General features: G+C 37.3%; 2 protein-coding genes across 5 annotated transcripts; one reads left to right on the top strand and one right to left on the bottom strand.

Moving 5' to 3' along the window:
- Window positions 1–110: 110 nt before the first annotated feature.
- TFB1M (transcription factor B1, mitochondrial) lies at window positions 111–27,299 on the bottom strand. Of its 4 annotated transcripts, XM_082049744.1 has the most exons (9): window positions 27,189–27,299; window positions 26,216–26,373; window positions 24,598–24,749; window positions 20,844–20,952; window positions 20,171–20,322; window positions 13,649–13,768; window positions 3,202–3,329; window positions 1,099–1,167; window positions 567–700 (listed from the first exon to the last, which is right to left on the bottom strand). In XM_082049744.1, exons 2-8 carry the CDS (start codon window positions 26,346–26,348, stop codon window positions 1,101–1,103), a joined length of 861 nt encoding a protein of 286 aa, XP_081905870.1. In that variant the 5' UTR covers window positions 26,349–26,373; window positions 27,189–27,299; the 3' UTR covers window positions 567–700; window positions 1,099–1,100. The 4 variants fall into 4 exon arrangements, with proteins under 4 accessions (XP_081905869.1, XP_081905871.1, XP_081905872.1 ...); XM_082049743.1 differs by lacking the exon at window positions 1,099–1,167 and having other exon boundaries at window positions 111–700; window positions 27,189–27,298; XM_082049745.1 differs by lacking the exon at window positions 1,099–1,167 and having other exon boundaries at window positions 111–700; window positions 27,169–27,224.
- On the top strand, window positions 3,323–10,086 carry CLDN20 (claudin 20). The gene is made up of 2 exons (XM_082049747.1): window positions 3,323–3,447; window positions 9,025–10,086. The coding sequence occupies exon 2, from the start codon at window positions 9,117–9,119 to the stop codon at window positions 9,774–9,776; it is 660 nt and encodes a 219-aa protein (XP_081905873.1). The 5' UTR covers window positions 3,323–3,447; window positions 9,025–9,116; the 3' UTR covers window positions 9,777–10,086.
- Window positions 27,300–27,419: the final 120 nt, after the last annotated feature.

The following is a 27,419-nucleotide window of genomic DNA, read 5'->3' on the forward strand; positions in this document are numbered from 1 at the left end:
TTTAAGTCAGCCACTTGGGTATATTTATACAAGAGTTTTGGCTTGTCTTTTTTTAAATTATCCTGCACAGTAGGATGTTCTAGGATAAACAGAGCACAAAACCCCTGAAGTATGAAAAGCAGTTTTTCTTATATTTCAGTAATGCACTTTCATTCATACAAAATTCAATTTCAGAATTATCTCAACTTAATTACATGTCTTACAACATACCTTGTTCTTGGTATATGTGCTAGCCATTCCCCTGAAGTAAAGAAACCTGTAGGCACCTTGTAACTGGGTGGTCATATCACTTTTGTCTACAGCTAAATGGGATGAAAAAAAAAAATGGGAAAGCCCTCTCTCCCCACCACTTTCTCAAAAGTATTTCTTCCATACCTGCACAGCCATACAAATATGTAAGCCTCAGGAGTTAATACAACAACAAACAAATTCAGCCTGTTACAATTACAGCTGATTTTCCTTTTCAGTCTGTTCAGGCTGATTTTTTAGTAAATTCCTCATCTTCTTGTTTTGCTTTAGTTCTTCTCTGTAACTGTATGTAAAAAGGCTTGGGTCTTCATCGCACATTTTCCTGTATGTATCACACAGATTTCTAAACTGTGACATGGAGAGCTGAAAAGGACGCAGAGTTGGATCAACATTTGCTGTCATCATCAGCTGTTCTGTTCTTTTCAAACGTCCATCTTGAGGAAACAAGGTCCTAAAAGGTTGGGTAGAAGATACAGATTCAAACACTTCAGAGAGACAATTCAGTTTTCCTTAAGAGTAACAAGGTCCTCTTGGGATTTTACTTAATAGAGGTTTACTATTAAGCATGCCATTATTTTAGCTCTGGCACTCTTAATATTGCTCACTATAGAAGTAAATGGAAACATGTAAGGGCCCTTTTTCTGCAAATGCAAATTATAACAACATAGTAAAGCATATACATACATTGTACATTAAAGATGATATGTACATATGTTTGTGTTTGCTAACATTAAAAAGAGCTTTGGGTATGGATACAGTCACAGAGCCTGCTTAGATTAGCCTCATATTTGGTAAGCAACAACAAATTAAACTCTGCAAAACAGATCAGACCCAAACCATATGACTCACTTTCAGGCAAAGTGTTTCATTCCACTGGGAAAGATACTGTTATCACTTGTCATTAATACCATAACTCCACTGCCAGAAAAAAAAAGCCAAGAAAGAGGAAAGGAATAGTTAATTATCATGCATTTTTTAATATTTAGAACTTGGAGAATGTGATAGGAGTCCTAGGTTTTCATTTCTGCTCTGTCACTGTTTATAAGATAGTCAAACCAGTTCATTCACTCTGTGGTCAGATGTGTTAGCAGCCCTTTCTCACAACGTCCCCAAATTTTAATGAATTCAAGTGATTTTGAACGTCTCACAAAAATGCATACTACAAAGTGCAAACTATTGAAAGGACTAGCTCTTATTAGCAGCTCTCAGTGTACAACAGGGCAGAAAGGCAGAAAATTTGCACGTGGTTGACGTGCGTGTCTCAGTTTTCAAATTATTAATATCTGCCTCTGTCATACATACGTAAGAAAGACCTAAAAAGCCTGTGCATCTAATACAGTAACACGGCCACCTGAGCTGTCTTTTGCAGGTTGGCCAGACAAGCGTGTCAAAAGGCTTTGTGTAAGTAAGTAAGTGATAGTTGGCTCATGATGGACAGACAGAACACCAAGTTAAGAAAGGGTTTGAAATGACAAGAGAAGGATGGAATTTCTGGGAAGAGCCTAGTTTTAAGTATGTGCTACTCCAAGCCTTGGTCTCTCAGATCCCAGAATTTACATACCAATATAAACTGTTTGTTACTTTGTTTTTACACAGTATATGCAATAGACAGATGATAGATAACTTGTAACAGACTTAGTAGTGGCATTATATACCAAAATGTGCCTTTTTTTTTTTTTTTTTTTTTTTTCAAGTCAGCTAAAGAATAAGAGGATTTTGTTTCTTAGCTACACATTCGGGCTAAAGTATGATAAGCTGCTAGGGGATATGTGACATCCAGAAGTTCAGATTCCCCCTCCTTACCTCAGGTATCAATTTGAGATTACACAATCTCAACAGTCACGTGTTTGGGGTTTTTTTTAAACTATAGCAAAAATATTCTATGTAACATTGACATGCTGCTTGCATGTACCTTCTGTTTATATTGTCAGCTGTTCTTTCACAAAAAAAAAGAAAAACCAAACAACTCCATGATTCAAATACAAACCTCATTGTCCAACCACCTCCAAATGCATACTCTAACCTTATCACAGGCAAAATTTTAGGTCAAATGTGTGCATCCCAAACATTAATGCCATTCGTTGCTTCAAGCAAAAAAAAACCCAAACTAGAAGCAAGATTCTTTGGTCACCTTTAAAAGAGTGACACATAAGGCTTGTAGTTCAGCAAGGTGGCATCCACCCTCATTCTGGCCTGCATCAGGGCCAAAACCATGCCCAGCAAAATTCTGCTAGCCGAAGCAGGAGCAGCCCCTGTGTGCCTCCAGTCCTCACCGCAGCTCCGTCACCTGCTATACAGTGCTGAACGCTGGGTGGGGTTCCCCACACCAGCTCAGATATGTGGCCACGCTGGAGTTCTAACAGCATCCTTGGAGAACAGCCTGCAGGTTTCTTGTCTCAGTTAGAGAACCTAATAAATGCCCTCAGTAAGACATGGACATTTTTTTAAAGAGTCAGTAAGAACTCCGTAAGATGGCAAGCACAGAAACAAGAATTCGACCTTTTGACATTATCCCCAAGTAAGTAAAATTGCCCACAGACAACATCCTCCCTCCTTTCACTGCCATCTTCGTTTCTGAATTTTGAAACATTGATTTTTACTCAGCCAACAAATGCTGTAGTTTTTGTGGCTGGTGGGGGTTTTTGTTGGTTTTGTTTCTGAGATAGACAAGCTATTGGAAAGCTTACCAATTTATGCTAGCAATTTTAACAGCTTCAACTGCTCTAACAAAAATGCATGATAATTATTACATAATTGCAGCAGAAAGAGCTTCATTTCCTAGTTTTGCCTCCAGAAACTATTCTGAAATGGAAAGATCTGATGAACTATGATGACAAACTTAAGAAGGGAGGAATAAAATCAAATGCATAGCTACAAGTGTTTCTCAACTGATTTAGTAGCCAATGCATTTACAGAAACAGTATCTGAGAATTTTTCAATAAAGATCCTTACTCGAGTCCACGGAAGCAGTATTTTCTTCTAAATTGAAAAACACTTCGAACCACTTTTTCTACTAGCTCGAATGGCTGCTGTATCTTCGGTTGCACCAACGGAGTAAAATGTACCACGGCCACATCCACCTATAGGGAAAAGAATGATAAATTTGAGTAGATACATTCCACTAAGACACATTATTTCTAAGCTAACCAGTTAGACATCAGGAAACTGCCAGATCATAGGAAGACACTATTGAGACAGGTAACATAGCTGAGCATTAACTAATGTCATAGTATTTGAATGAAAAGATTTGGCTTAACTTTCTACGGCCCTACAGAATTTTAGCTTGTCTTTGTTATCTACATATTTCCAATTAGTTCACATGCCATTAGTACTTAGTTACTTTTTCCCCCCATGGCACTTCCTCCATCTAGAACAACTTCCATGTAATCTGTGAAGTAATTAGCACTTCTTTCTTCAGATCCTTCCACAAGACAATTCTGACATGATACACAAATTAGACAATATTTGATATACAGGCTGAAGGGCAGCTGGAGAAAATTGGTATTATAATTGGAAATCAAACCCATTCCCTGTCTGTTTGCTCTTGCTCTAGGGCTTTTCTAAAATGGTAGCCAAGGAATTACTTTTCTATATATTAAGATTTTAAAATTCTAGTCTATTTAAAGGAATGGTAGGTAGAAATAAGTTTGCGTTCAGTTTAAGTGACCATACAACTCTGTATTGACACCATGTATCACAGTTCAACCAAAATTATATTTGAATGACTACATTTTTTTTTCCAAGCTTGTTTTACTCTTTTATAGTTAAAATCAGCTTGGTTCACAGAACAGTCACTTTCCCTGGATCTGAAAAGAGAATGAAATAATCTTCTCCCTTCAGTATACACATATAGATATATAAAACGCCCAAAATGCAATTATAGAGATATTCTATTATATAGTAATGGCCTGAATTCAGACTTCTGTATTGCAAAATGCAGGCTGGGCTAAAAATTCAATTCTGCACAACATCAAATACAGCGGTTCATCTTCCAAACTGGATATTAACAACAATAAACATGAAAAATTTCTGTGGAGGAGCACAGCCTCTTATTGAAAAGGTCCACACAATGGATAATCAGCCATCTTTTTAAAAGGTCCGGAAGTCAATATTGGCATTAACAGAAGAGATTCTATGTGACATTCAATTGAAGAAGTGCTACTTCTGACTGAAATAAAAGACACGCTAAGACCAAAGAACAGCTTCTATTCTAGGCACACTTGCAATATACCAGTTCTTTGAGAAAACCCATACGAAGAGAGTATTCAAAAAATGAGAGCGGTTTTTCTACTGCTACCCAAACTTTTCTAAGTTTCTGTTCTTTTTTTTCTTTTAATTAGTTAAATTATAGTAACCTCTGATGTGGGCATATTCCTCTGGCACAAAGTTGCTATCCATCCATGTTGTACTTGCAATGGGAACAGCTCAGTTGTCAAGTAATCGCTCCAGTACAACTGCTTCAACAGCAGAAGTGCTATATTCAACAGAAATTATGACACTCTTAACAACCTAAGTTTTTTATGTAGACAGAACTTAAAACACTGAATGCAAACACTGGCTAGAGATAGGAAATTCTGATTAGTGGTGCTGATGAGAAAAAAAAAAGAAACACAACAGGTTTCCAGTATTGGCACTGCTGATCACAACTATATGTTACAAACAGTGTTTTCTGCCTGCTTTTCTACCTTTTCTGAAAGCTAGAGTCTTATTTAAAAATGGGGTAATGAAGAAAACTTGACATACGTAATCTGCTGTGAAAGGCACGTAAATATATTTTCCAAAGCAGTTTCTGAATTTCTCAAGTGTTAACAGCTTCTACCTTTGACACAGGTTGCTGCTACCTGTCAGGAAGACGATAGTAACACAGCAAAAACTTTCGTTCTCACCCAGTGTCAGAAAAATTTATCTTTTTGAACAGGGCAAATACATACTTCATGTGACCAACCAGCTCCTTGTACAGAAACAAAGTTTTCTGAAGGAAAACAAAAAAAGAACTCAATCTAGACACAGCGTACAGTTTAAGAGAAAAACAGCCCAATTTGCAGTCTCAAGGCCAGTGGGCAATAATTTCTGCTTCTGAAACAAAACACAGCACTTCTCAACATTTGTTCCATTGCAGACGCTGTTTTCTTTGGACCCCAGGAAAGCTGCCTGGTTACTATAGCAACAGATACAGGAGAAAGCTTTTCACTTGTAATTGGCCGCTCCTTTAAAATGATACATGCTATTTTTCCCTAACCTTTTTAATATGCATAAAATAGAGTAGAATTATGAAAGCAAATAGAGTACACGAGAGCACTTACAACACACAACTTAATTTGCTGATAATTTTATTAGTAGCACTCTCTTTCCCCCTCACCAGCTATGTTAGAAATATTTACAAAATAATACTATATTCTTACAAAATAATTAATATGAAAATTGTTCAACTGATATATCCTGAACTGTCAATACTACAGCAATTATTCACCCCTTGCTGTTTTAGTGTGTCTGTACAATGAAGGTTTATGCTCTGGAAGGGTAGGAGGAACACATGACAGAATACAACTTAATTCAGAGTGTTCTGCTGCCTGGCTGATGAAATCAACACTCTAAATCAGAATAAGCTAAATGAGACAACTTTTACTAATTGTTGACAATAAAGATCTCATGACGGGCAATACATATATCTTGTGACAGGGCTGTATTAAAAGCAAACCCACGTACCCTTTTTCAAGCTGTAATTTACTCACAGGGAACTGAAACCTAAGCAGAACATATTACAACTTCATTAAAACATACTGCTTGAGATCCTACTAAGACAGTTCTAAGCCAGCACTTTCAGCAACCCAGTGTTCAGTACCAGCACTTTGTCTACTACAGACAAATGTTAGGTCTGACACCAGATATGTGTGTCTTGTAGGACTGCTGTTCTGATGCAAGGGTTTCATTTTGGCTCACTTCCAGCAAAAAATAACTGTGCTACTGCACTAAAAGCAATAATCCAAGTCTTGTGTAAGAACAGCTTTGTCATAACTTAACTCCACTCATACAAGGCTCACAAACAGGATCACAGGAGACCAGAAGTCAAGTACAGAACCTATGGGTATATGATGACTGCATTCAGCAAGACTTCTTGATTTCACATACCAACTTGTTGAGGCCATTTCTCCCATATGCTGCAGCCACCCTATAAGCCTTATGAGTATCTTTATTCCTTCATTCTTTTATACAGACCCATGTAAAGGTAACAAGTTACAGGATGACCTACAGAAGGCTCAAGCTATCAAGAAGAGATAAGGAAAACCTGCAGATGAATAGAAATGTGCTGCTGTTCCAATTACAAATTAAAATAAATTGCAGAGCTCTTTCCCAGTGAATTTAAACTCTTAATAAGATTATCTGTGAAGAAAAAAAACCCAATACCAACAACACACAAACACCAAAATCCTGACTCTGGCTCTCAGTTCAACTTAAATGAGTTCCACCCTTCCCCCTCCCTCCTTCTCCTCCCTCCCCCCTGAATCCATAAGTATAGAGTTTATGGATTCTCAAGATTTTACTGCTTTTAAACACTGTTCACAGTTTCCATCATAGAACCTGGATATCATTATGTATTTAGTACTAAGGGCCTCCATGTGTTTTTCTCCATAATCTCTTTGCTTTCCCTCACTGAGTGTTTGTCAAACAAAACTCATTAAACAAAGTACTCCTTTATTCTCGGGTAGATGGAACTAAGAGAGGGAACAAACAGCAGTAATGCACTTGTTGTAGAGAAGAGAAAAAAACAACATTCCAAGAAATTTTGTTAATACATGCCAATGCAGTTTTATATGAGAAGGGATAGTTCCATTCAAGAGAAACTGCATTTTTCCAGGAAATCTACAGTGAAGAAAACATCTCAGACCTCACAACCAGCAGTAAGTGCTACACAAAGAGAAATGAAAAATAACTGTATTTTTTTATTACACTTGCAATGGTTATACTTGCATTTGTCGCAACTTTAATCTGGTTCATCGCATTAAATGTAATGTATGGCTACCATTTGCAGTGTTTACATCTATGTTTGCATGTTTGTATATGCTGAAATTTTAAAAAGGAAGCAATGAAAAAAAAGCTAACTCAAGATCCCAATTAGCTGTTCCAGAATATGCTTTTGAATGAGTTTGGAGCTATCCAGATGTGTCAGTTCCTTCTGTAGAAGGAAGTTAAGCCATCTTTCCTGTGGGCCTGATACAGCAAATGATATGCATTCGTCAAAGCAACTCTTCAGTCTGAACAAACTAAAGGCATTTGGTCAATGAAACAGGATTTTAAAAATGAGTGGCTGTTAATATTCTGACCTTAACTATCTGCATTTTACACACACACACACACACATATATATATATATATGCTGGACAGAGTTAGCACACCCTTGAACAATTATCTGAACTAAGTACAATATATAAATTAGAAGATTACTTGTTATGTAATGCCACTAAAGGCTCATGGAATATGTATTGATCAAAGCCTTCTTGTCTTATGTATAATGAATTGAAATAGGAGCACAATGTTACAGATATTTTGTATTTCATTTATTTCAACTTTACCTCTAATACTCTGACTTTTCAAAGAAGCCCTAATGCTAAAGTCTAATTTTAATATTATTGTTCATATTCGGATAGAATGTTTTAGAAAGTATAATCCAGACTGAGGATCACCCTTTCTCTACCACTCTGGTAAAAGATGAAATTTGCCTATTATATAGCCCCACTCAAAAGTCAGGACACCATTTCTAGCCCTCATCACAGAGGTTTCAAACCATTTTTCTTCAGCTGCTATTTCAGCAGTCCGGCTGATGTAACAGCAACAGTTCCATCTTCCCAGGTGCATAGTTGTTGTACTGCCTAAAATGTTCTCATCTGTCAAATGAAATTTGCCTCTTTGCAAGAATAGCAGGAAGGGTTTTTAATGAATTTTTTAAACTGCCACTTCATGGCAAATTTGGAAATTATTTCAGACTGGTAAGTGACTGATTAAAAAAAGGCACTTACACAACTGAGTTGTTCCATATCAGTGTTAAAAACAGTATTTTATTTTATAGACAAAAGCAGATCATATCAACTCTTATGACTTGATATATAGTGCTGCTCTAAGTCAAGGACTGAGAAACACTGACTGAAAATAAAATATTGATTTACAAAGTCACACGACTTAATTGTGAAAATACTGCAAAAAATAAATTCAATTTTAGTTTTATTCAACAATCTGAAATTTTCTAACAGTTATTAAACAAAGAACAGATAATTTTCAAATAACTGAAATAAAGAATTACCTTTAACCATACTTTAAATGAATGGTACTATTATCAATGTTCATTGTTATAAAATAGTCAACAGGAGCTGACTACAGCCATGAACACACTCAAAGGAGGTACTTAAAGAGTACAATATATTTTCTACTGCAGCATTTTTCCACGATGTGCAATGCATATTTGTCTAGTAAGCCTGCAATCTGTATACTACTACGAAAAACGACTTCAGTAAAATAGGTTTTGCTTGATAGCTTATAATCATGTATGAAAGGGCAGCAATTCTCACAAGCAATTCTAAAACACTGGCCATTGGCCATCATTTATGTTCAAGCACCTTGTGTACAGCTACTCAGCTGCTCTCATCTGCTGCAGGGTCATGTTCAGATACTCACTCAAATAGGTCTAATTTTAAATGCAAGCTTTTTTTGTTTGCTTATTTCTTTTTCTTTCCCCCTCACACTTCTCCTTCCCCCTTACCCCCCTTCCTCCCTATTACACAGAGGGCTACAGCCTTGGCTACGAAGCGACCAGCCGGTTACACTCATTTACAAGAGAGAAACGGGCAGACAAAGGGTGACAGCAGATAATCATCATGGCATCAGCAAGTTTGCAGTTCTTTGCTTTTATTCTGGCTTTGTTTGGCGTTTTTGGAGACATCACGGCCACCTTGCTACCTAACTGGAAGGTAAATGCGGATGTTGGTTCCAACATCATAACAGCTATAACACAGATGCAAGGACTTTGGATGGACTGCACGTGGTACAGCACTGGGATGTTTAGCTGTACCCTGAAATACTCGGTTCTGTCTCTCCCTGTCTACATCCAGGCTGCACGGACCACCATGGTACTGTCCTGTATCCTGTCAGCCTTTGGGATCTGCATCACTGCAGTTGGAATGAAATGCACAAAGCTGGGAGGGGACACCGACAGCAAAAGCCACGCTTGTTTTGCTGGAGGAGTCTGCTTCATTCTTGCAGGAATCTTTGGATTAGTACCAACATCCTGGTACACAAGAGAAATTATTGCAAATTTTCTGGACCAAACCATTCCAGAGAGCAGTAAACATGAACCAGGAGGAGCGGTTTACACAGGATTCATTTCAGCGGGGTTTCTGCTTATTGCAGGTGTGATCTTCTGCACCTCCTGTTTTAACAAGCAGCCAGGAGCAGGGATTTACCCTCCACCACAGCACCATTTCCCATCCACAGAGCAGGAGAGCAACGCAGGTTACGACCTGAAGGACTATGTGTAAATATAGTTATATCTATCCATTGAGGCTTTTTTTGTGTGTGTGTGCTACATTTAGTTTTATTATTTCAAAGAATGTATAACACAGCACTTAACTTTTCTAACATCTGTGTTGCAATTATGTTTAAGCAAGGTACTTCATTTATAGCAGCATCCATGAAAAAATGAAGTAGAAAACAATGTTTAAGTCTGCTAAAAGAGTAGTTTTTTGTTGATTTTTCAAACCCTTCTTTTTGACTTTCCAGCTAACATTAACTGAAGAAAAAGAAACTATTTTAAAACATAACTGACAGTACAGTTAAGGTACTGATGGCTTGTTACAGCAAAGATGCTTAAAAACTGCTTTCTATTTAGCAAATCAGTCTATCAATAACATACATTTATAGTGTATTTTACATTTTAAATCTTTATTTTAATTACAATGTAAGGTAAAAGACCCCAACCACTCTCTATCCAAAAAGCTCAATTCAATGGTTTTTAAGTAACGAACACATCTGCCTTTCATTTTCAGTTCTAAATTGCCTTGGTAACTAGATTTTTTTTTAGAAAATAAAACCAAACAAAAAACCACACACACACACACACACACCCACCCCAACGAAACAAACAAAAGAAACAGCCCAACAAACATATAGCCTCAAATCTTAGCTGCATTGTATATTCTACGTATCAGGCTGAAGAATCAGCAGTACCATTCAGATCTTGCCAGAAATGGCTCTCCCGCCCCGAAGTGCCACCTGCTGTGGGTTTAATTTGTTATTGTTCAAGAAAGATCTACTGGGCATTCACCAATTGCTACTAATCTATCACTACACAATTAATGTTGGATTTGAGGGGCAATACAACAACAGAAATGTAACCATGACTATAGAACACACCTGCAAACTGCAACACGCAGGATACAAACTAAATATCTATGTTCAAGAAAAATCTGTGAGTGTTCTGGTTTACACTTGCTCCAAGTACTTTTTAACAGCTCAAATAATACAGCTACCACTTGCTGTCTACATTTCTGGCATTCTAAAATAACTTTTTAAGTCCTTTTCATTATTCCAGTAGGGACTCTCTCAAGTCCACTCCCATGCATTCTGTTACTGTAAAATCTAATATACAATGGTGATAAAGAGACAGCTTCCTTATTTAAACTTATTTTCTTGACTCCCTTATTTTGATAAATAATCTTACATCCTTAACCTTGCATTTAACACATAGATTTTGTTTTGTATTGGTCATGGGTAGTGTATGTTCTATCTAAATGTTTCCCTAAAGGAGAACCAAACTGATGTTAATTTGCTAGCATAGGTAAGGGAATGAAAAGGGGTATGATACAGGCCTTTTAATTTAGGGACAATGCTGAATGAGTCTTTCAAAAAAGCCAACTGCTGTTTATTTTGCATATTTATATAGAACTTTCATTTTCCACATGATTAGCCTGAAATTCACTAAAACAGCATAAAGGAGCCTTAAACATTATATGTAGAGTTTGTTAGAAGATCATCTGTTATAGCATTTGAGAAAGTGGAATGTTTTATGCATCTAATATATAGCCTTTATTCTACATAACATACATAGGATGAAATTGCGTCTTGCTTGCACTACTACTGTTATGTAGCCACTTTGAGTTTCCTATGTATTCATCAAGGAGCTTGTTTTGTACTATTTGTAATGAAGAACACTAACTATGACAAAAAAGCCAAATTTTCTTTCTTTAGGCACAATACAGAACCATTCCATTTCATAAACCAAGAGTCCCTTCTGTCTCAACATTGATAGTATTGTTGAAATAAAAGTCACTCATTGAGCAAATGAGATCAACAACTCCTTCCCCAAAACACGCATTTCCACCTTTAATAAGGGGTTGGACATGACACTAAGCCATGATCATTGCTATGTATGTGAATTAAAACTAATATTTGTAAAGTAAGAAACAAGGGTGTTTTTACAGGAGGGCATAAGGACAAGGTAACAATTGCATATCATAAGCAAAATGAAGTATTTATCAGTTACATAAGCAGCAAATTTTTCTTCTTAAAACTTTATAAAGAAGTACCTGAACTTCTCTGTTTGCCTAAGAAACAAAAATCATGCACTGAGTCACTTCATTCACAACACACTGCAAGAGCTTTCCAAGATAACAACGATTTTGTCAGAAACAGTAATATCCAAATCCGCATGTCAGTCTACGGCTAGAAGAACAGGGACAAAACAGAAGATCAATCTACAACAAGAGTTTGAAGGAAACAGAATATAGTGAAAACACGTGCCAGGTCTGCTTGAAAGATTTGTACCTTCTCCTTTTGCAATATAAACGATACTTGTTTTAGCTCAAATAAATATGTTAATTAAGAATATGTCTGCCTTTAGTGGTACTGCCTTTTTTATTCAACCGAGCAACAACTGTAGAATTTGCTCATACTAAGACATTTGTCACAATTCTCAGTTACCTGTCTCTCAGTCAACTATGGCCTTTTCAACACAAGAAAATGGGAATACCAGTTATAGCTTCCCGATTTTAAGACAGAATCTGCACTAGACTTCTGACTACAGTAGCGCTACTATGAAACCACCACCACCAAAGTGGAATTTTTGCCTTACTGAACACTATTTCACATATTTAACAGTGAGATGACATCCTGAAATTATTTTTTGTTCATCTCAGAAACAGGAAAAACAAAACAAACAGCCCCAAAATGCAAAGCAAAAAATAAGATGTCTTAAGCCTGGTCATTTTTCTTCACAACAGATTGCTGTCATGAGTAACAATTTAATATTTGAACAGTTACTTGCTCAAAAATATTATCAGAATTTTACATCATCATCCGAATATGCCCAGACAGACCTTAAAACGCATTGTGGTAAGAGAGAATGGCCACCCAAAGGTTCTCAAGAGATAAGCCTGAAAAGTAAAAATATCAAAACATAGATTGTGATAAGGGGGAAGGGAAATGGATTGACGAGCTGAACCAACCAGTTTTAGAGGAACTTTCGGAAGCTGCAAATTCATTTCTGAAACAGAACAGCAGATTTCCATGTGTGTTCAGGGGAAAGAGACCCCATTTAGTATCAGGCACATTTTTTGTTGTTGTTGTTAATGTAAAAAATACATTCTTGTCCAAAACACGGTTTAATTTATTAATTCTTGATTACTGTAATGATAATGGATATTAATAAAAACCAGTGGCAGTAGATAAGAGGACAGAAGAGAGACTGTTCTCCTCTACTCACTCAAGAGCAGAGAGGAGGGAGAAAAGATTTTTAATTTTTAAACAGGCAGTGGGACGTAGGTGACAAAGCGCTACAGCAAATAGGAGGGAGTTAAATATACTAAAGATGAGTAAAGGTGAAACCTAAAGATTATAGGCACAGTAAAATTAGAGATCTTAGACAAAGATGACAAATTAAAAGCTTTTATTTATCAGGGTCTTTCAAAAGACCCATCAAATTTTCTAGGCACATTTCCCAAAATAAATAAATGCAAACTGTAAAACAGCAGGCTTTCCAAAGATGGTACAATCCTAGCAGATTATCCTGTCATCAAATCCTAATCTCCCTCTCCAGAAACATCCAAAGAAGTACATTGATTTTGCAGACAGGAATGAAGGTCAAAGCCATGTTCTGAGGAACCAAAAATGAAAAGCACCTTCTTGAAGCAAGCGTGCATCTTTTACAGGAATATCATCGCATCACTTCATAGTACAGAGATGTTAAACTAGAGCACCCAATTGTTTTCCTTACTCAAAATCAGAGATATTGCTTGACTGACACATTAACAACAACAAAAAAAAACCCCACACAAACAAACAAACAAACCAACCACAATAAAAACCCACACAAAAAACCAAAACAAAATACTCAAAGGAATACACCAAAACTTACCTCTGGCTTCGGAACAAAGGCTTCACCTGGAATTACGAAACAGTTTTTAACAGTGCAGAGATGCTGAGCCATGACGGACAGTCTGCTACGCTGCCTCCCCCCTGGATTAGCTATGAGTCTCTATTGAAGAATCAAAACATGTACATCAGTGCAAGTGAATTGACCAAATGGTCAGTTATATTAAAGCTTGATTTTTAGTATAATCAATGGCAAATAAAAAAATTAAAAAAAAAAAAAAAAAGAAAGAAAAATGTTAAGAACTTGTATCAGGTTTATGTCCAGTTTATCTAGATATTTTTTTCTCCAATGTAGCAGCATTTCACTAAGTCACCACATGGTGATTTACAACCTCAGTCCTGCAATGAAATGCACATGAAAAGGAGAACCTTGAACTTCTGCAGAACTATATGAATGTCTAAAGAATTTTGTATGGGCGTAAGAGAAAACTAAACCTATTCTGACTGCAGGATTCAAAACAACACCAGATGACAGTATTCTCACATCCTTTTCTTCCACTGTTTCTGTATCAAATATTACTATTTTTTTCTCTTTCAAGATGAAACACAGCTCCATAAACTCAAAATCAGATAGAAACTAAAATTTCTTCATTATTAACTGGTCTATGCTTACAATATATGCAAGGAACCTAGATCTACTTTACATAAATTTAGAATACCTAACAGTAAGAGAATTTAATAAAGCTCAATTCAGTAATTCTCTGTTTTTTCCAAGATATTTCTTACAAAGACTATCAAAAAAGTAGTCTGGACAAGGTTTTTCTACACTTCCATGACCTGGCAGGAAACATATTCTGTGTGTTTTGCTAGCACAAACCAGATTTAAATATTTAAAGCACCCAGTAAAAAAAAGTCTCAAATGGTAAAAGACATTACACTAACTATGCAAAAACAGAATTTTGAGGATTCCTGTACTTATTTAGCACTACCTTAATAAAAAAATAAAAGATGAAGAGCAATTTGCATATCTGGTAACATTTCTACATCATGTAGCTTCAAATGAAAGGCCTACTCATGAAATGCTGCCTTACTTATTAAAACTATCCCTGAAAAATAAAATTAAACATATTGCTGACGTTTTTGCTGAAGTTTAGTTTGTTTATTTTTTAAAACAACTTTCCTGAAAGGCAGTTTAAGTACCAGCATATAGTAAATAACATACTTTTCAATTACTTTTCAAAAAGAAAGTTCATTGATTCTTTCTGCCTACATCAGTATTTAAAACTACCTTCATTATTGTTTCAGAGGATGTCTATTAAAAAAAAATAATAATCTGCGATCAGTACTATTCTCTGAAAAAAAACAGGTTGCAAAGTCTAACAATGCAATCAGACAGGCACTTCCTTAACCTCTGCAGTGGAAATGAAACAGACCTAATGACAATACTTGCTGTGCCAATTCAAACAAGATAGTCTTCACTTCCCACAAAAGCAATCTAACAAGTGTTAGGCCGTTCATTCCTGCTTCTAAGATACAGAAAGGACAACTTAACATCCACCTCTGGGAACTAGCATCTTAAACCAGTTCAATCACATCATCAGGAACATACCTGTGCATGGCACTGCTCAAGGAACACAACAATGCTGAGAATACACTCATAGAATGGAATCACAGAATAGTTTGGGTTGGAAGGGACCTTCAAAGGTCATCTAGTTCCACCCCCCTGCAATGAGCAGCGACATCTTCAACTAGATCAGGTTGCTCAGAGCCCCGTCCAGCCTGGCCTTGAATGTCCCCAGGGATGGGGCATCTACCACCTCTCTGGGCAACCTGTGCCAGTACTTTACCACCTGCATTGTAAAAAATTTCTTCCTTATGTCTAACCTGAATCTACCCTCCTTCAGTTTAAAACCCCTTGTCCTATTGCAATAGGTATTCCTAAAAAGTTTGTCTCCATACTTCTGTAACCTGACCTGTTTTTGTAGGTTTTTTCCCTCAGTTCTCAAAACTTACTTTGTTCCTATTTTCAAAACATGGATAGCACCTGAAACTGCACTAAGTAAACCATGCTGGAGTTTAGCTAACTAGGCAACATTTTTTCATCTGCCATTACAATTTTAGCAAGGCATGAAGCAAAACAAAGATTCTGAAACCTAACCTGGAATACAATCAAGGTAGTAGCTGGCATTTCTTCTAATGCTCCTCACTAGTAACCACTCTCAATGACTACCTCAGGAACAACTATTTGTTTTGTTCTTCAGTATGCTATAATATACAATTGTGCTTCTCAGAAACACATACCAAAACTCCATTATCAATGAATCTGCAAAATCTGTCACAGGAATTGACATGAGGAATTAGACCAGCAAAGCTGGCCATGTAAAGGAATATTAAACACATTTTAGTACACAAGTCACATGCTGCAAAATATCGTTTTTTTTTTTTTTTAGAACATAAGTATTTATATTTAACCTATATCAGTTATGAAAACATAATGGTAATTTTTCTTCTGTTTACTGCTCAAAAATCTGAATAATTTTCCATTTTATTAGCACCTTTTGCCTAGTGTTCTAAATAGATGGCAGGGTTAGATACAAAATGATTAAGTATTCCGCTCTTCTAACACACTTGTCTCCTAGATCTCCAACACTTTAGCATCCACCCTCCCAGCCTGCAGATCATGTTGGCAGAGGAGTTCACGCAAACTACTGCGCAGTTTTACTCAAAATTAGACACTGACAAAGATTTTCTAGTTAAACTGAAAAATGACTCATTTTAATGGAAGTGGGCCAGGAAGTACCCAACCCACATGGCACACAGGTTAAGCGCTGAGGAAACTGGGGCAAGGTTAAAATTCTTATCCAAAAAATAAGTAATAATTTTATGAATTTAAACTACTGAGAGATAAAATGATTTGCTCGACACTTAAAAGTGCCATTTTTACTGCTGTGGATATCTGGCTATATCCTCCTTAATGGGCCTCAGAATTCAGTATATAAAATAACTGCTGTTTTTTATCAACAGTTTTAATCAGTTTAAGCAAATTATATCAGAACTACATGGTCTGTAGTAACAGATCTACACTGACATAACTCATGCCAAAGCAGCTGTGCTACAAGGAAACAGAGAAGCAGGAAACTACCACCAGCCAGAAATCCAAAGGTATTTTCTGCCTGTTATACTAGCAAAAACGAGCTTGACAACAAATAATATAGCATGTTGCTTAATTTTCTTACTGTTAACATCAAGTTATCCTAATTGATTATAAAGCACAAGGCTCCATTCCATGACAGCATCTTTCCCTTCTGCTCATCTTATGGCATATACACTGAGACTTTGTTTGATACTTAGGCTCTTAGCTTCCAAACATCCAGCGAGGACATCAAACTTTTGAGTGCAAGATATTTTCCTTTCAAGAACATAAATCCACAGATACATAAAATATCAGTAGCAAGTTATAAAATCATAGAATGTTCTGAGTTGGAAGGGACCCACAAGGATTGAGTCCAACTCCTGGCCCTGCATATGACAACCCCACAGTTCACACCATGTGTCTGAGGGCGTCGTCCAGTCTCTTTTTTGAACACTGTCAGGCTTGAGGCCGTTACATCTCACTGGGGAGCCTGTTCCAGTGCTCCACCACGCCATGTGAAGAACCTTTTCCTAATGTCCAACCTAAACCTCCCCTGGCACATCTGCTTGCCAGATTCCAGTCACCTGGGACCTCTCCAGATTCCCAGGAGCATTGAAAAATCACGGAGAGAGGTCTGGCTATGATGTCAACCAGCTCTTTAAGCACCCTTGGATTAATCTCATCAGGCCCCATCAACTTGTAGGGATCTAGCTGGCGTAGCAGATCTTGTACAAGTTCTGGATTGACTGGGAGTTTATTGTTCTCACAGCCATGGTTTTCTAACCCAGGGCTATGGGGATCCCCAGGTCCATCATCGGTGTTGAAGACCAAGGCGAAGAGAGCATTAAACGTCTCAGCTTTGTCTATGTCCCTGTTAACAAGGTGATGATGCTCATCAATTCATGGGCCAATGATATTTCTAGTTTAACTTTTGCCATTAATGTATTTTAAAAAGCCTTTTTATTGTCCTTCACAGTACTGGCCAGCTTTAATTCTAATTGAGCTTTGGCAGCATGCATTTCCTCCCTGCAAGCATCATCCCTGTAGTCCTCCCATGTTGCCTGACCTTGCTTTCACTGACCACGTAACTTCTTTTTTCACTGGATTTCAAGAAGATCCCTACTCAACCAATCTGGCTTTTTGCCTCACCTGCTAGATTTTCAGCATTTTGGAATTGCCTGGTCCTGTGCTTTTATTAGGTGGTACTTAAAAAACAACCAACACTTATTGGCTGCTTTCCTCCTATTAGAAAAGATTTTGAACCAGACTGCTTCGTGATCACTGCAGCCAGGGGAGCCACCAGTCACCACTTCTCCCATGAGACCCTCTCTGCTAGTGAGATGCTTTAGGAATCTTCTGGACCTGTTGGTGTCAGCTGTGTGATATTCCCAGTAAACATCTGGCAAGTTGAAGTCCCCCGTAAGGACAAGGGCAGATGACCTGGAGGCCTCGCTTAGTTCCTTAAAGCATAACTTAACAGTGTTGTCATCCTGGCTGGGTGGCCTATAGCAGGCAGCCAAGATGACATCTGCTTTATTTGTCTCACCCTTCATCCTTACCCAAAGGCTCTAGACTTTGCCATCACCAACTACCAGATCTATGCACTTCAGCCCCTCTGCCTCTCCTACCCTGCCTATCCTTTCTGAATAGCCTGTAGCCATCCATCATGGTGCACCAGTCACAGGATTCATCCTACCAGGTTTTCCTAATGCCAATTACCTCATAATATGATATAATATGATACACGATATAATAGTTATATATTACCTGCATTAATACCTTACTTAAGCAACTCTAGAGAGCCAGAAAAAAGACACGGATTTTTATTATCATCCTTTCTCATAATCATAAAACAAAGCAGTCTCTCTCAAATGAGTTTTTCGTGATGACAAATTAATTATAGAAACAGACACTATGAACAATTTTGTCTTCAGTGGAAGACCTGTGTTTAAACAGATGGAAGAACAAGAACCAAGAGATCCCAGAATGTAAACTCAATAACTATTAACACCGATCATTGCATGACCTTGAACAACATATTCCATTTCCTAGTGTTTCTCAGCGTCCTAAGGATGAGGAACTTAAGCATGCATGGTATTTTGCATCTCATTGAGCTATGCTGGATGCAGAGCACTATAATCTGCATGTCACCAATGGTGTATGTGGCTGGTTACAGCTATATAAAGTACAGAGTGCATTTAGGTTCTCACTCAGTGCTAGATCAATTTTTTCACTGCTGTCACAAAACTTTGCATCTCACCCATCATCATTTTGCATTTTACATCCCATATTTTGCAACACAGTCTAATCTCAAATGACATGAAGTCAGTCTTTCTGGAAAACAGATCTGGATTTTTTTAATGCCTGAAACCACATGAGCTCAGAACTGAATTAAGAAATCTGACTTATTTCATACCAAATGTTTGTCCTTGGTGTTCTCTAAAGCCACCTACTGGAAACACTTCAGTACTTGTCTTGAATCTTGATTGCAGGGTAATGACAGCACAATATGGTCTTCTACGACCCCAAAAAATGACAGCAGACATGCCACTTGCATATATAATTATACTAATTTACATATAAAAAAAATCCACAACCATTTTTTCCTATTAGTATTTTTACTTTGAAAGATTAAAATTAAAACAACACACATGTTTAGGTTGCACACAGAAAACCAGATATTTACAAACACTGGAGTAATTAGATGGAAATTCTGTTTTCAGACTGATGTGCAATTCCTTTTACCTTTTTTTTTTTATAAAGCAAGTGAGATGTGGGTAAGAAGCTATACTGCTTTCATAAATACAAAGCAAAAAGTCTTCCAGCCTCTATGTTATGATATTTTAATGTAATGGCAACAGAAGTAAACTGTTGAGTCTGAAAGCATTGTGGACTAAGTCAACCTAACATCAACTGATCTAGAATTAACACGACTACATAGCAGACCAGTTTGGCCTTCTTTAAAAATCTAAAATCACAGCAAGTCCAAGAGCAAACTGAAAGAGAACTCAAATGATAACTTTTTACAGACACAAGACTGACAGCAATTCATTAATAATTCTGATATCAAGTATTGTTCAAAAAAACCAGTCAGTTTCCATGATCTGGACAAACATTCACTGTGTTTAAGTGTCTAATCACAACTGGAAACAAAGCTTACCTTCCATTTTCCTGTATTTCAAGGAAGGTGTCTTTTTAAAAAAAATTTAAAATAATAATATTTATGTGCTATGGAAGCATCACTGTAGATTATTAACTCAACATTAAAATTCATAATTTACAGCCATACAAACTAAAAATTGAACCAATTCTCTCCTCTGTTTTTAAAGCTTACTAAGTTTGGTCTTGCACTTTTAAACAGAAGGTTGCATGTCAGTAAATTTTTGTTCAACTTAGTATCTGTAAAATTTTGAGAGAACACTAATATCTTACCTCTGCGACTTCTTTTTGAAAAGTCAATGTCATCTGTGTCCTGCCATAAACAAAAGGTCCATCCTTTTTGGAAACATTTTCAAGCCATTTGATTATTAGAGGAGTTGAAACACTGAATGGTAGATTCCCAATGATATGTATATCTGGTGGCTCTGTTAACATTTGATAACAGCTGTCAAAAATTTTTTTATAAGATTTTTACCATGAAAGAACACATAAGAAATATACATGCACATCAGCCTAGACTTAAAATATTAAAACAATTTTTATCATGCCACACCAAAATTATGCCTTTCCATTTTTACTTGTCTTACACTGACAAAACTGTGTTACTGTTCTCAGCAATTAGTTGGAAAAAAGTGGTTAGGCTTGGTCCTCATTTACATTTGCCTAAATCAGCAGCTTTCAGCTGATTTCAGGTGATTTCCAGCTGATCAGTAGATTTCAGCTGAGCTACCCCAGAACAGCAAAACTGTGTTTCCATTGTTTTAAACTATGACTACTCTCTGTCCCTGTCTAGAAAGGGAGAAAGTTAGCTCTTCTCTCTCTTCCTACCTCCAAAATGTACCAGAAGAGAGTAATAGCTGCACAAGGTGAACTCTCAACTATATCACCATACTTAAGACCAACTGAGAAGCCCTAAAAATTAAATAAACCAAATCCAAATACTAACCATCGTCCCAGTTCTTTTTCAAGTGCTTTGGAAAAGCTTTCTCCATCTTATATGTCAGGATATCTCCATGAACAATGCACACTTTTCCTGGAGCTGCTTCAGATAATATCTGTTTGTAAGCGAGTAGAATTCACAGTGAGTATTAACCAAACTGATGTCCAGTTTCAGCCACAGCAGGAATGAAAGCATTGCTACAGCTTCAATATACAAAAAAGCACAATAGCAGTTAAAACTGAGCACACTATTAGCAAGTATTACTTTCAAAAAACAAACACTAACAAAAAAAGTTTAATGTGTGATTCTGTAAATGCTTCCTATTCACAGCTGTACAATTCTTAACAGGGAATTTAAATCTGAAAAGAATGCCAAGAATCTCTTCAACAAGGACAATTAACAAATCCCAGGCCACTAACAGGACTCACCTGATTTAAGTCATAACACAAGCAGTAGGTTTTGAAGAGTTTTTAGATCCATTACCTATGGAAACAAGGCTCATGTTGTTTATTCTGTCGCCCTGCAGCTGTAGGATCTGTTATCCAATTTTAGCCATATGTGATACAAGGCTGCAGAAATATTCAGTGATTTTTAATTTTACATTAAAAAGGGGGGAAAGATTCTCTTAATACTCCCTGTGGTAGTCTGAACTCACACCATTAGAAACCAAGGAGTTCCTAAAAATGAGGGAATGAGTACCAGTAGCAGTAGTGAGAATCTCAAAAATGTCTATCTTTTTAGACATTACAAAATCCACTCTGTTGTCAATTTCTCCGTACCACTTCTGCAGCTTAACTAGTATTTAATAAAGGCTGAAATGCAAACTCAGAAGCGGTCATACTTTGATGACCAACTCTTTAATTTCTGGTGTCAGTTTATACAATCAAAATTAGTTAAGTTTTTTTAGTGCTGTAGTCACCTTTTCTCTTATGATATGAAACTATGCACACACAGTACAATTCAAAAGCAAAGTCAACTTTTACAAAGATAACATTGGGGATATTTATTGTTCCTAAGTCAGAATAATGAAAAATGGCTTAAAGAACTATTTTGCTTTTGCACAGATGTCCAAATCCATGAACAGTTAAGTGCTAGTGGCTTTGCTGCTGAAATAAACCGCTCATCATCATTAGTTCCATCTTCAGTCTGAATCATGTTTATATGTTCAGGGATACAAACAGCTTTTAGAGGTCTTTGAGCCAAACGAAAGTGCTGCTTTCTCACAATGTTCACAAAATGTTTGCATTATTTTTTTTTTTACTAAAAGGCATCTTTTTTTTCCATCAAAATGGCCAAATTTTGTGTGGAGTGCTAAAAACCAAACCAAAACAAAGACCTCAACTAAAAACTAAGTGTTCCTACATGTTTTAAGTGCAATTATTTCCCAATAGAAAAAAGAAATCTAACCTCAACTCCAAAACACAAGATTTTTCAGCATTACACTAGCAATTATATGGCATAAAAATTCACTAATTTGCCACAATTTGTCAAATCTTTCTTTGAAGCTGTTATAAATGCTATAACAGGATGAAAGATAATGCAAAAATCAATAAAGTTAGAAAATAGCATAAGGGGAATCAGACAGCTGCCTACACAATAACGGATTATTAACATGTTATAATGCTTTTTAATAATAGTTTTCATGTCAAGAAGGGTTTGGGGTTTTTTTTGAGTAGCACACTGAATATAATTGAGAACTGCGTCTAATTTGTGAGCAGAAAATCACAGTTGTATATTGCTAATTTGAAATAAACACCCAGAAATCCACTGAAATTGTCTGCATTTTAAAGCCAGTGTATGCAGACACACAGCTCCAGGAGATTTTGTGCACCAAGCACATGAGCCAGGTTACTCTTCATCATACAGATCCTCTTGTTCTACACACACAACCAAAAGGGCATGAAGAAAACATAAGGAGCATAGTTTAAAAAATAGCATTCCTGTAAGAATTCTACATTCAATCCATTCTCTGGCTGAGAGTGCCATTTCTCTCCTCATAAATCTTTCCAGCCTAACAACTATTGGGGCATATGGCATTAGGGAGGTTGCGATTCTTTAAGAGCGAGACAGAACTGACAGGATCTCAGCTTGAGTAAACTGTTACTCTGTACACATATGTTCTTCACTATCTTTCCATTTTGCAGTAAAAAGGATCCCAACTTCAGTTTTGTGACAGAGACCACAGCCTGAAAAACAACTAATGAAAAACACTGTACGATTTACATCAGTGATTTTATAAGTATCTGAAGAGACATTTTTAAGTAATAGTTTCCAATTGTTATTTTAATATCTGACATTTTCTATAATTCAAATCTCAAACCTTTTATAAGCATTTGGTTTTGACAGGCCTTTTAATGGAAAACTAGAAAAAAATAGGTATTATAACCCACATTATCCCAAAAGAAAGATTGATTCTGTTAATGTATGATCTTACTTGGAAGTAAAAAAAACAATACCATATTTAACACAAATGGAGGCAACATATTTCTTGTTCACTCACATTTACTGTTACTGTTACTGTTACTGTTACCTTTATATTCAATAACCTCATTCAGACATACTTATTTCTACTGTGAAGAGGTTGCTAATTAAAAATAATGACTGATGTTAATTCACTTCCATAGTAAGGATAATTACATACCAAAAGCTCATTACAGACCCTGAAAAGTACACTTTTATTCAGAGAAATCTGTTGTTTTATTCAGAGAAATCTGCATTTGGAAGACTAGAAAAATTGTCTAAGTACTTAAAAAATTCTGTTAACTAAAATATCATTTGATGTCAAATTTTTTCCAATCCCAAAACAGTTCTTAAAATTTAAAACAAAAACGCAGTTTTGCCTCACTCAAGAAAAGTGAAAATATTAAGTTTTCATACTTCATAAGGTGAAGATGGCATACTATAAATTATGAACAGCTAATCCTACTAAGATATAGCTACGTGCATATTCAGGTTTAAGGATATGCAGTTTCATTCGCATTTTGTATTATTATTATTATTATTATCCTACAAAGAGATGGTATCTGCTGATTTACTAGAGAAGACACAGTGCAATATAAGGAAAGCACTCCGAATTGCTAGAATTTGAGGTTGCAGACGCACAAGAAAACAGTCAAATCTAAAGAGATTTTTGACTCTGTTTTTCTTGCTAGATTGATGCAGCCAAATTCCATAAACATGTAAACTTAATAGTGACACAGGTAGATGGTATTTGAAAAGTGCCACAATGACTTGCGTACTTAAAAAGAAAGGACCAAACATTTAAGAGTTCTTCTTTTGAAAATGTAAAATAAATGCTTGCTTTAATCTTCTGTAACTGGATATTGATCCACATTAAACTATATTAACTGGAGATACACATTCACAATTTTATAAGCCTTAAAGCATAATTATTAGGATTAAAATGAAAAAAAAGACAAAGTGACATTATGTTCAGCCTTCAAACTACTATTTCAACTGTTAAAGTATATGAAACATCCCAATACGAAAAAAGCAGGCAGGCCTCAGCCTTAGCTGCAGGATCAGATCCTGAAAATACAAAGTGTATTTAAATGAAAAGGCATATGAGAAAGCAGGAACAATTAGTGTTATACAATGTATTTCCATCTTCAAGGAAATGATAGCTGTGATTTAAGCCAAAGAAGCAAACCTATTTTCAGTGCTAAGATCTCAACAAGACACTTGGAACCTTTCTATATTTTTAAAATGTTCTTAACTAGTGTTGTGGATGCATGTATACAAACTATTCTCCAGATGGTACCTGCAATCCTGGAATAAATCGAGGATCTTTTTCAATTAAAAGGAGTTGTTCAACACCAGCACTGAGAATGGATCTGGTAATTCCTCCTGGCCCAGGGCCCACTTCGCAAACATGGGCATTTTTCAGCTCACCAGCTTGTCTCACTATCTTGTCTGCAAGATACAAAGAACATACTAAGCCTTTATTCTCCAATAGATCCAGCTCACTAAGATAAACTCATTGTTTATTGTTAAAGTACAAGCGTGCTTATCTCAGAACAGACACAAACAGCGACACATGGCAGCTACATGATCACATGCCTTCTAGAATGGACAGGATTCATATTTGTTTCATACAAGATACACTGAACTGTTTAAAAAAGACTATTTTCACTTTAATCTCTTTAATATACATTGTTGCTCATTACAGAATCAAATAAAAAGAGAATATTACTTCTCATCTGTAAGCTAGCAGTACTATTCTCCTCCTGCAAGCAAGGTGTTCAAGGTCCCAAAGTCTCACTACATATCCTTATAAAGTTATTCCACTACAGTACCTCTGTTTTGAGGAAATTTAAGGAAGAAAAAAGATGCAGTGAAGCTGTACCAAGATTACAATATGTAAGAGTTGGAATACAGGCAATTGGTAGTTAAAGAAAGTAGGGTAGTTGAAAGATGAGGAAAAATACCTGTACATAAGTTGAAGGATACAACATTAGAAGGCGTTATAGCCAGGAAAGAAAACAGCTGACTTAAAAAAAAAAAAAGAATTAAAAATGTAGCTAATGTAACAAAAAGATCATTAGGAAGCACAGAAAGAAGGATGCTGAGAGAAATTATGCTGCTCAGTCCAAAAAAAAAATAAGAAATAGCTGAGGACTTGTCTATTTGTAAGGCTTTACTTGCTGCATGCAGACATTTTCATTCCAGGATAAGACTCCAGTTATTCCAGAAGGAGAACTGAATTTCATGTTCACAACCTAAGTCTTTATCAGCCTGAATCTTCCAATTTAATCAAATAATAAGCTACATGAAGCTGGCACTGCATTTATTACTGCAAAACTTGGCTACCACTAGGACAGTAAAGAAATCACTGATTAAACAGTGACAGCTTTGTCACCCATTACCAACATGAAGCTGGAAAAAACAAAATTGTTCAGAACAATGTAACTGGTTCAAAAAAGCTACATTTCTGACAAACTGAGACAAATTACCTTCCTAGCCACAGCATATAGTAAATTAAATTGCACAATGAGTTACAGTACTTTCTATGATACATAATAATCTGAAAAAATATTCATTTTTTAATCAGGCATAAACTATCATTGTAGCTGGATGGTAGATGTACTACTAAAGCTTAGATATTTGCATTTCAATCAATAACCCATGTTTTATATAGGAATATACTTTGTACCTAAAAATCACTCTGTAATAAAAAAAAAAAAATTCCAGGAATTTACAAGTAAAATCAATTTGTCTAAGCTAAAACTACTTTTAAAAGAAGTCTTTAAAGGTTTACCATTGAGCTGCCATTAGTTTGATAGATGTCATCATGCAATCACCTCTTTAGCTAGAATCTGGATTCTGAAGAAAACCAGGACACATGTTTTCTAGTAGCTAAAAATATTATAATATTTAACCTGTCAATCGCAAATCCAGTAGAAAGTTCTGAGAAAGTTGTTTCTGTGCTTTAAGGCGAAAAAGTTTAATAATCTCTCCAACAGTTGGCAGGGGAGGCAGACGGAATGCTGCAGCCTTTCCTGGAGCAGCCATAAGGCAAAACTCTCGTTCCTTCCTCCTGGAGAGACATTGAAAAGGTGATTCTAGTATATGTAATAAATTCTAATATGCTTAATATTAAATACTAAGTTTACAACCTGAGACATTTCATTACACAAGTGCTAAATTTTAGACATCAGTATTTTGACTACTGTATGCAGTGCTTATGCTAAGTATGTACTTCTGGGCTTTGGGCAACACTCTGCCAAACCCTCGCACAATTGTTCAGTGTCAGTCTTTCACTACTTTAGAAAGTGATTATTAAAGATCATCTGCTCGAATTCGTGGCGTCACATAAAGACAGCACCCTGAGGAAAGCCCGCCCTCTACGCTTTCGATTCCAACGGCCTCATAGCAGGGCCGGCTGAGGGCAAAGCTGCGAGGCGGCGAGACCGGCGAGCGCTCAGCGCCGACGCCACCTGACGGGGCCGGGGGCAGCGGACGGAGCATGAGCCGCTCCTCCAGCCCGAGCGCCGGGCGCACGGCCAGGCGGCCGCACGGCAGCTCCAACTAGCAGAAGCCCGAACCCCCCCGCCCCGCCTCCCCGGCGGCCCCTCCGCTGCCGGCCCCCGCCGGCGCTCTGGCCCCGAGAGGCTCAGGGAGGCCCCGCCCACTGGCCGCTCGCGCCCCACCCTTCTCAGCCCGAGGAGCGGCGCCGCAGCGCGTGCTCTCGGTAACGACCCGCGGGAGGCGGGGTCGCGCAAGGCCCAGGGGCGGGGAGGAGCAGAGCGCGGAGCCGCCGCGCACACTTCTCCCCTACGCTTGCGAAAAGGAAAGCGCAAAGCAGCCGCACGGCAGCGCCGCGGTCGCTTACGGTGCGGAGCGGAAGCTAACCCGGAAAAGGAAGTGTTTCTCTTCTGCCTTGGTGTGTGCGCTAGAGCCGCGTGCGGCTGTTCAGCGCTTTGGTTGGCTCTGTCCGGGGAGGGAGGGTCGCGCACGCGCGCCAGGGCAGGAGCGAGCCGCAGGCGCTGTTCCGAGTGCGCATGCGCGGTGAGAGCGCTGCGCGGCTTTGGTTGTGGATCCGTGCGGGCCTGTGGGTAGCGGGGCAGCACTGCCAGGTCGAGC

The sequence above is a fragment of the Streptopelia decaocto genome (genome assembly GCF_964273445.1).
Source record: "Streptopelia decaocto genome assembly, chromosome: 3".
NCBI classification, from domain to species: Eukaryota; Metazoa; Chordata; class Aves; order Columbiformes; family Columbidae; genus Streptopelia; species Streptopelia decaocto.

Excerpts from the sequence above, each read along its gene's own strand:
- CLDN20 (XM_082049747.1), top strand. The coding sequence starts at position 9,117 with ATGGCATCAGCAAGTTTGCAGTTCTTTGCTTTTATTCTGGCTTTGTTT.
- TFB1M (XM_082049743.1), bottom strand. The coding sequence starts at position 26,348 with ATGGCTGCTCCAGGAAAGGCTGCAGCATTCCGTCTGCCTCCCCTGCCA. Across the intron at positions 13,769-20,170 it reads TTCAAAAAGAAGTCGCAGAG|AGACTCATAGCTAATCCAGG; the intron begins GTAAGATATTAG and ends ATTCTTCAATAG. Across the intron at positions 701-3,201 it reads TACTGCTTCCGTGGACTCGA|GACCTTGTTTCCTCAAGATG; the intron begins GTAAGGATCTTT and ends CCAACCTTTTAG.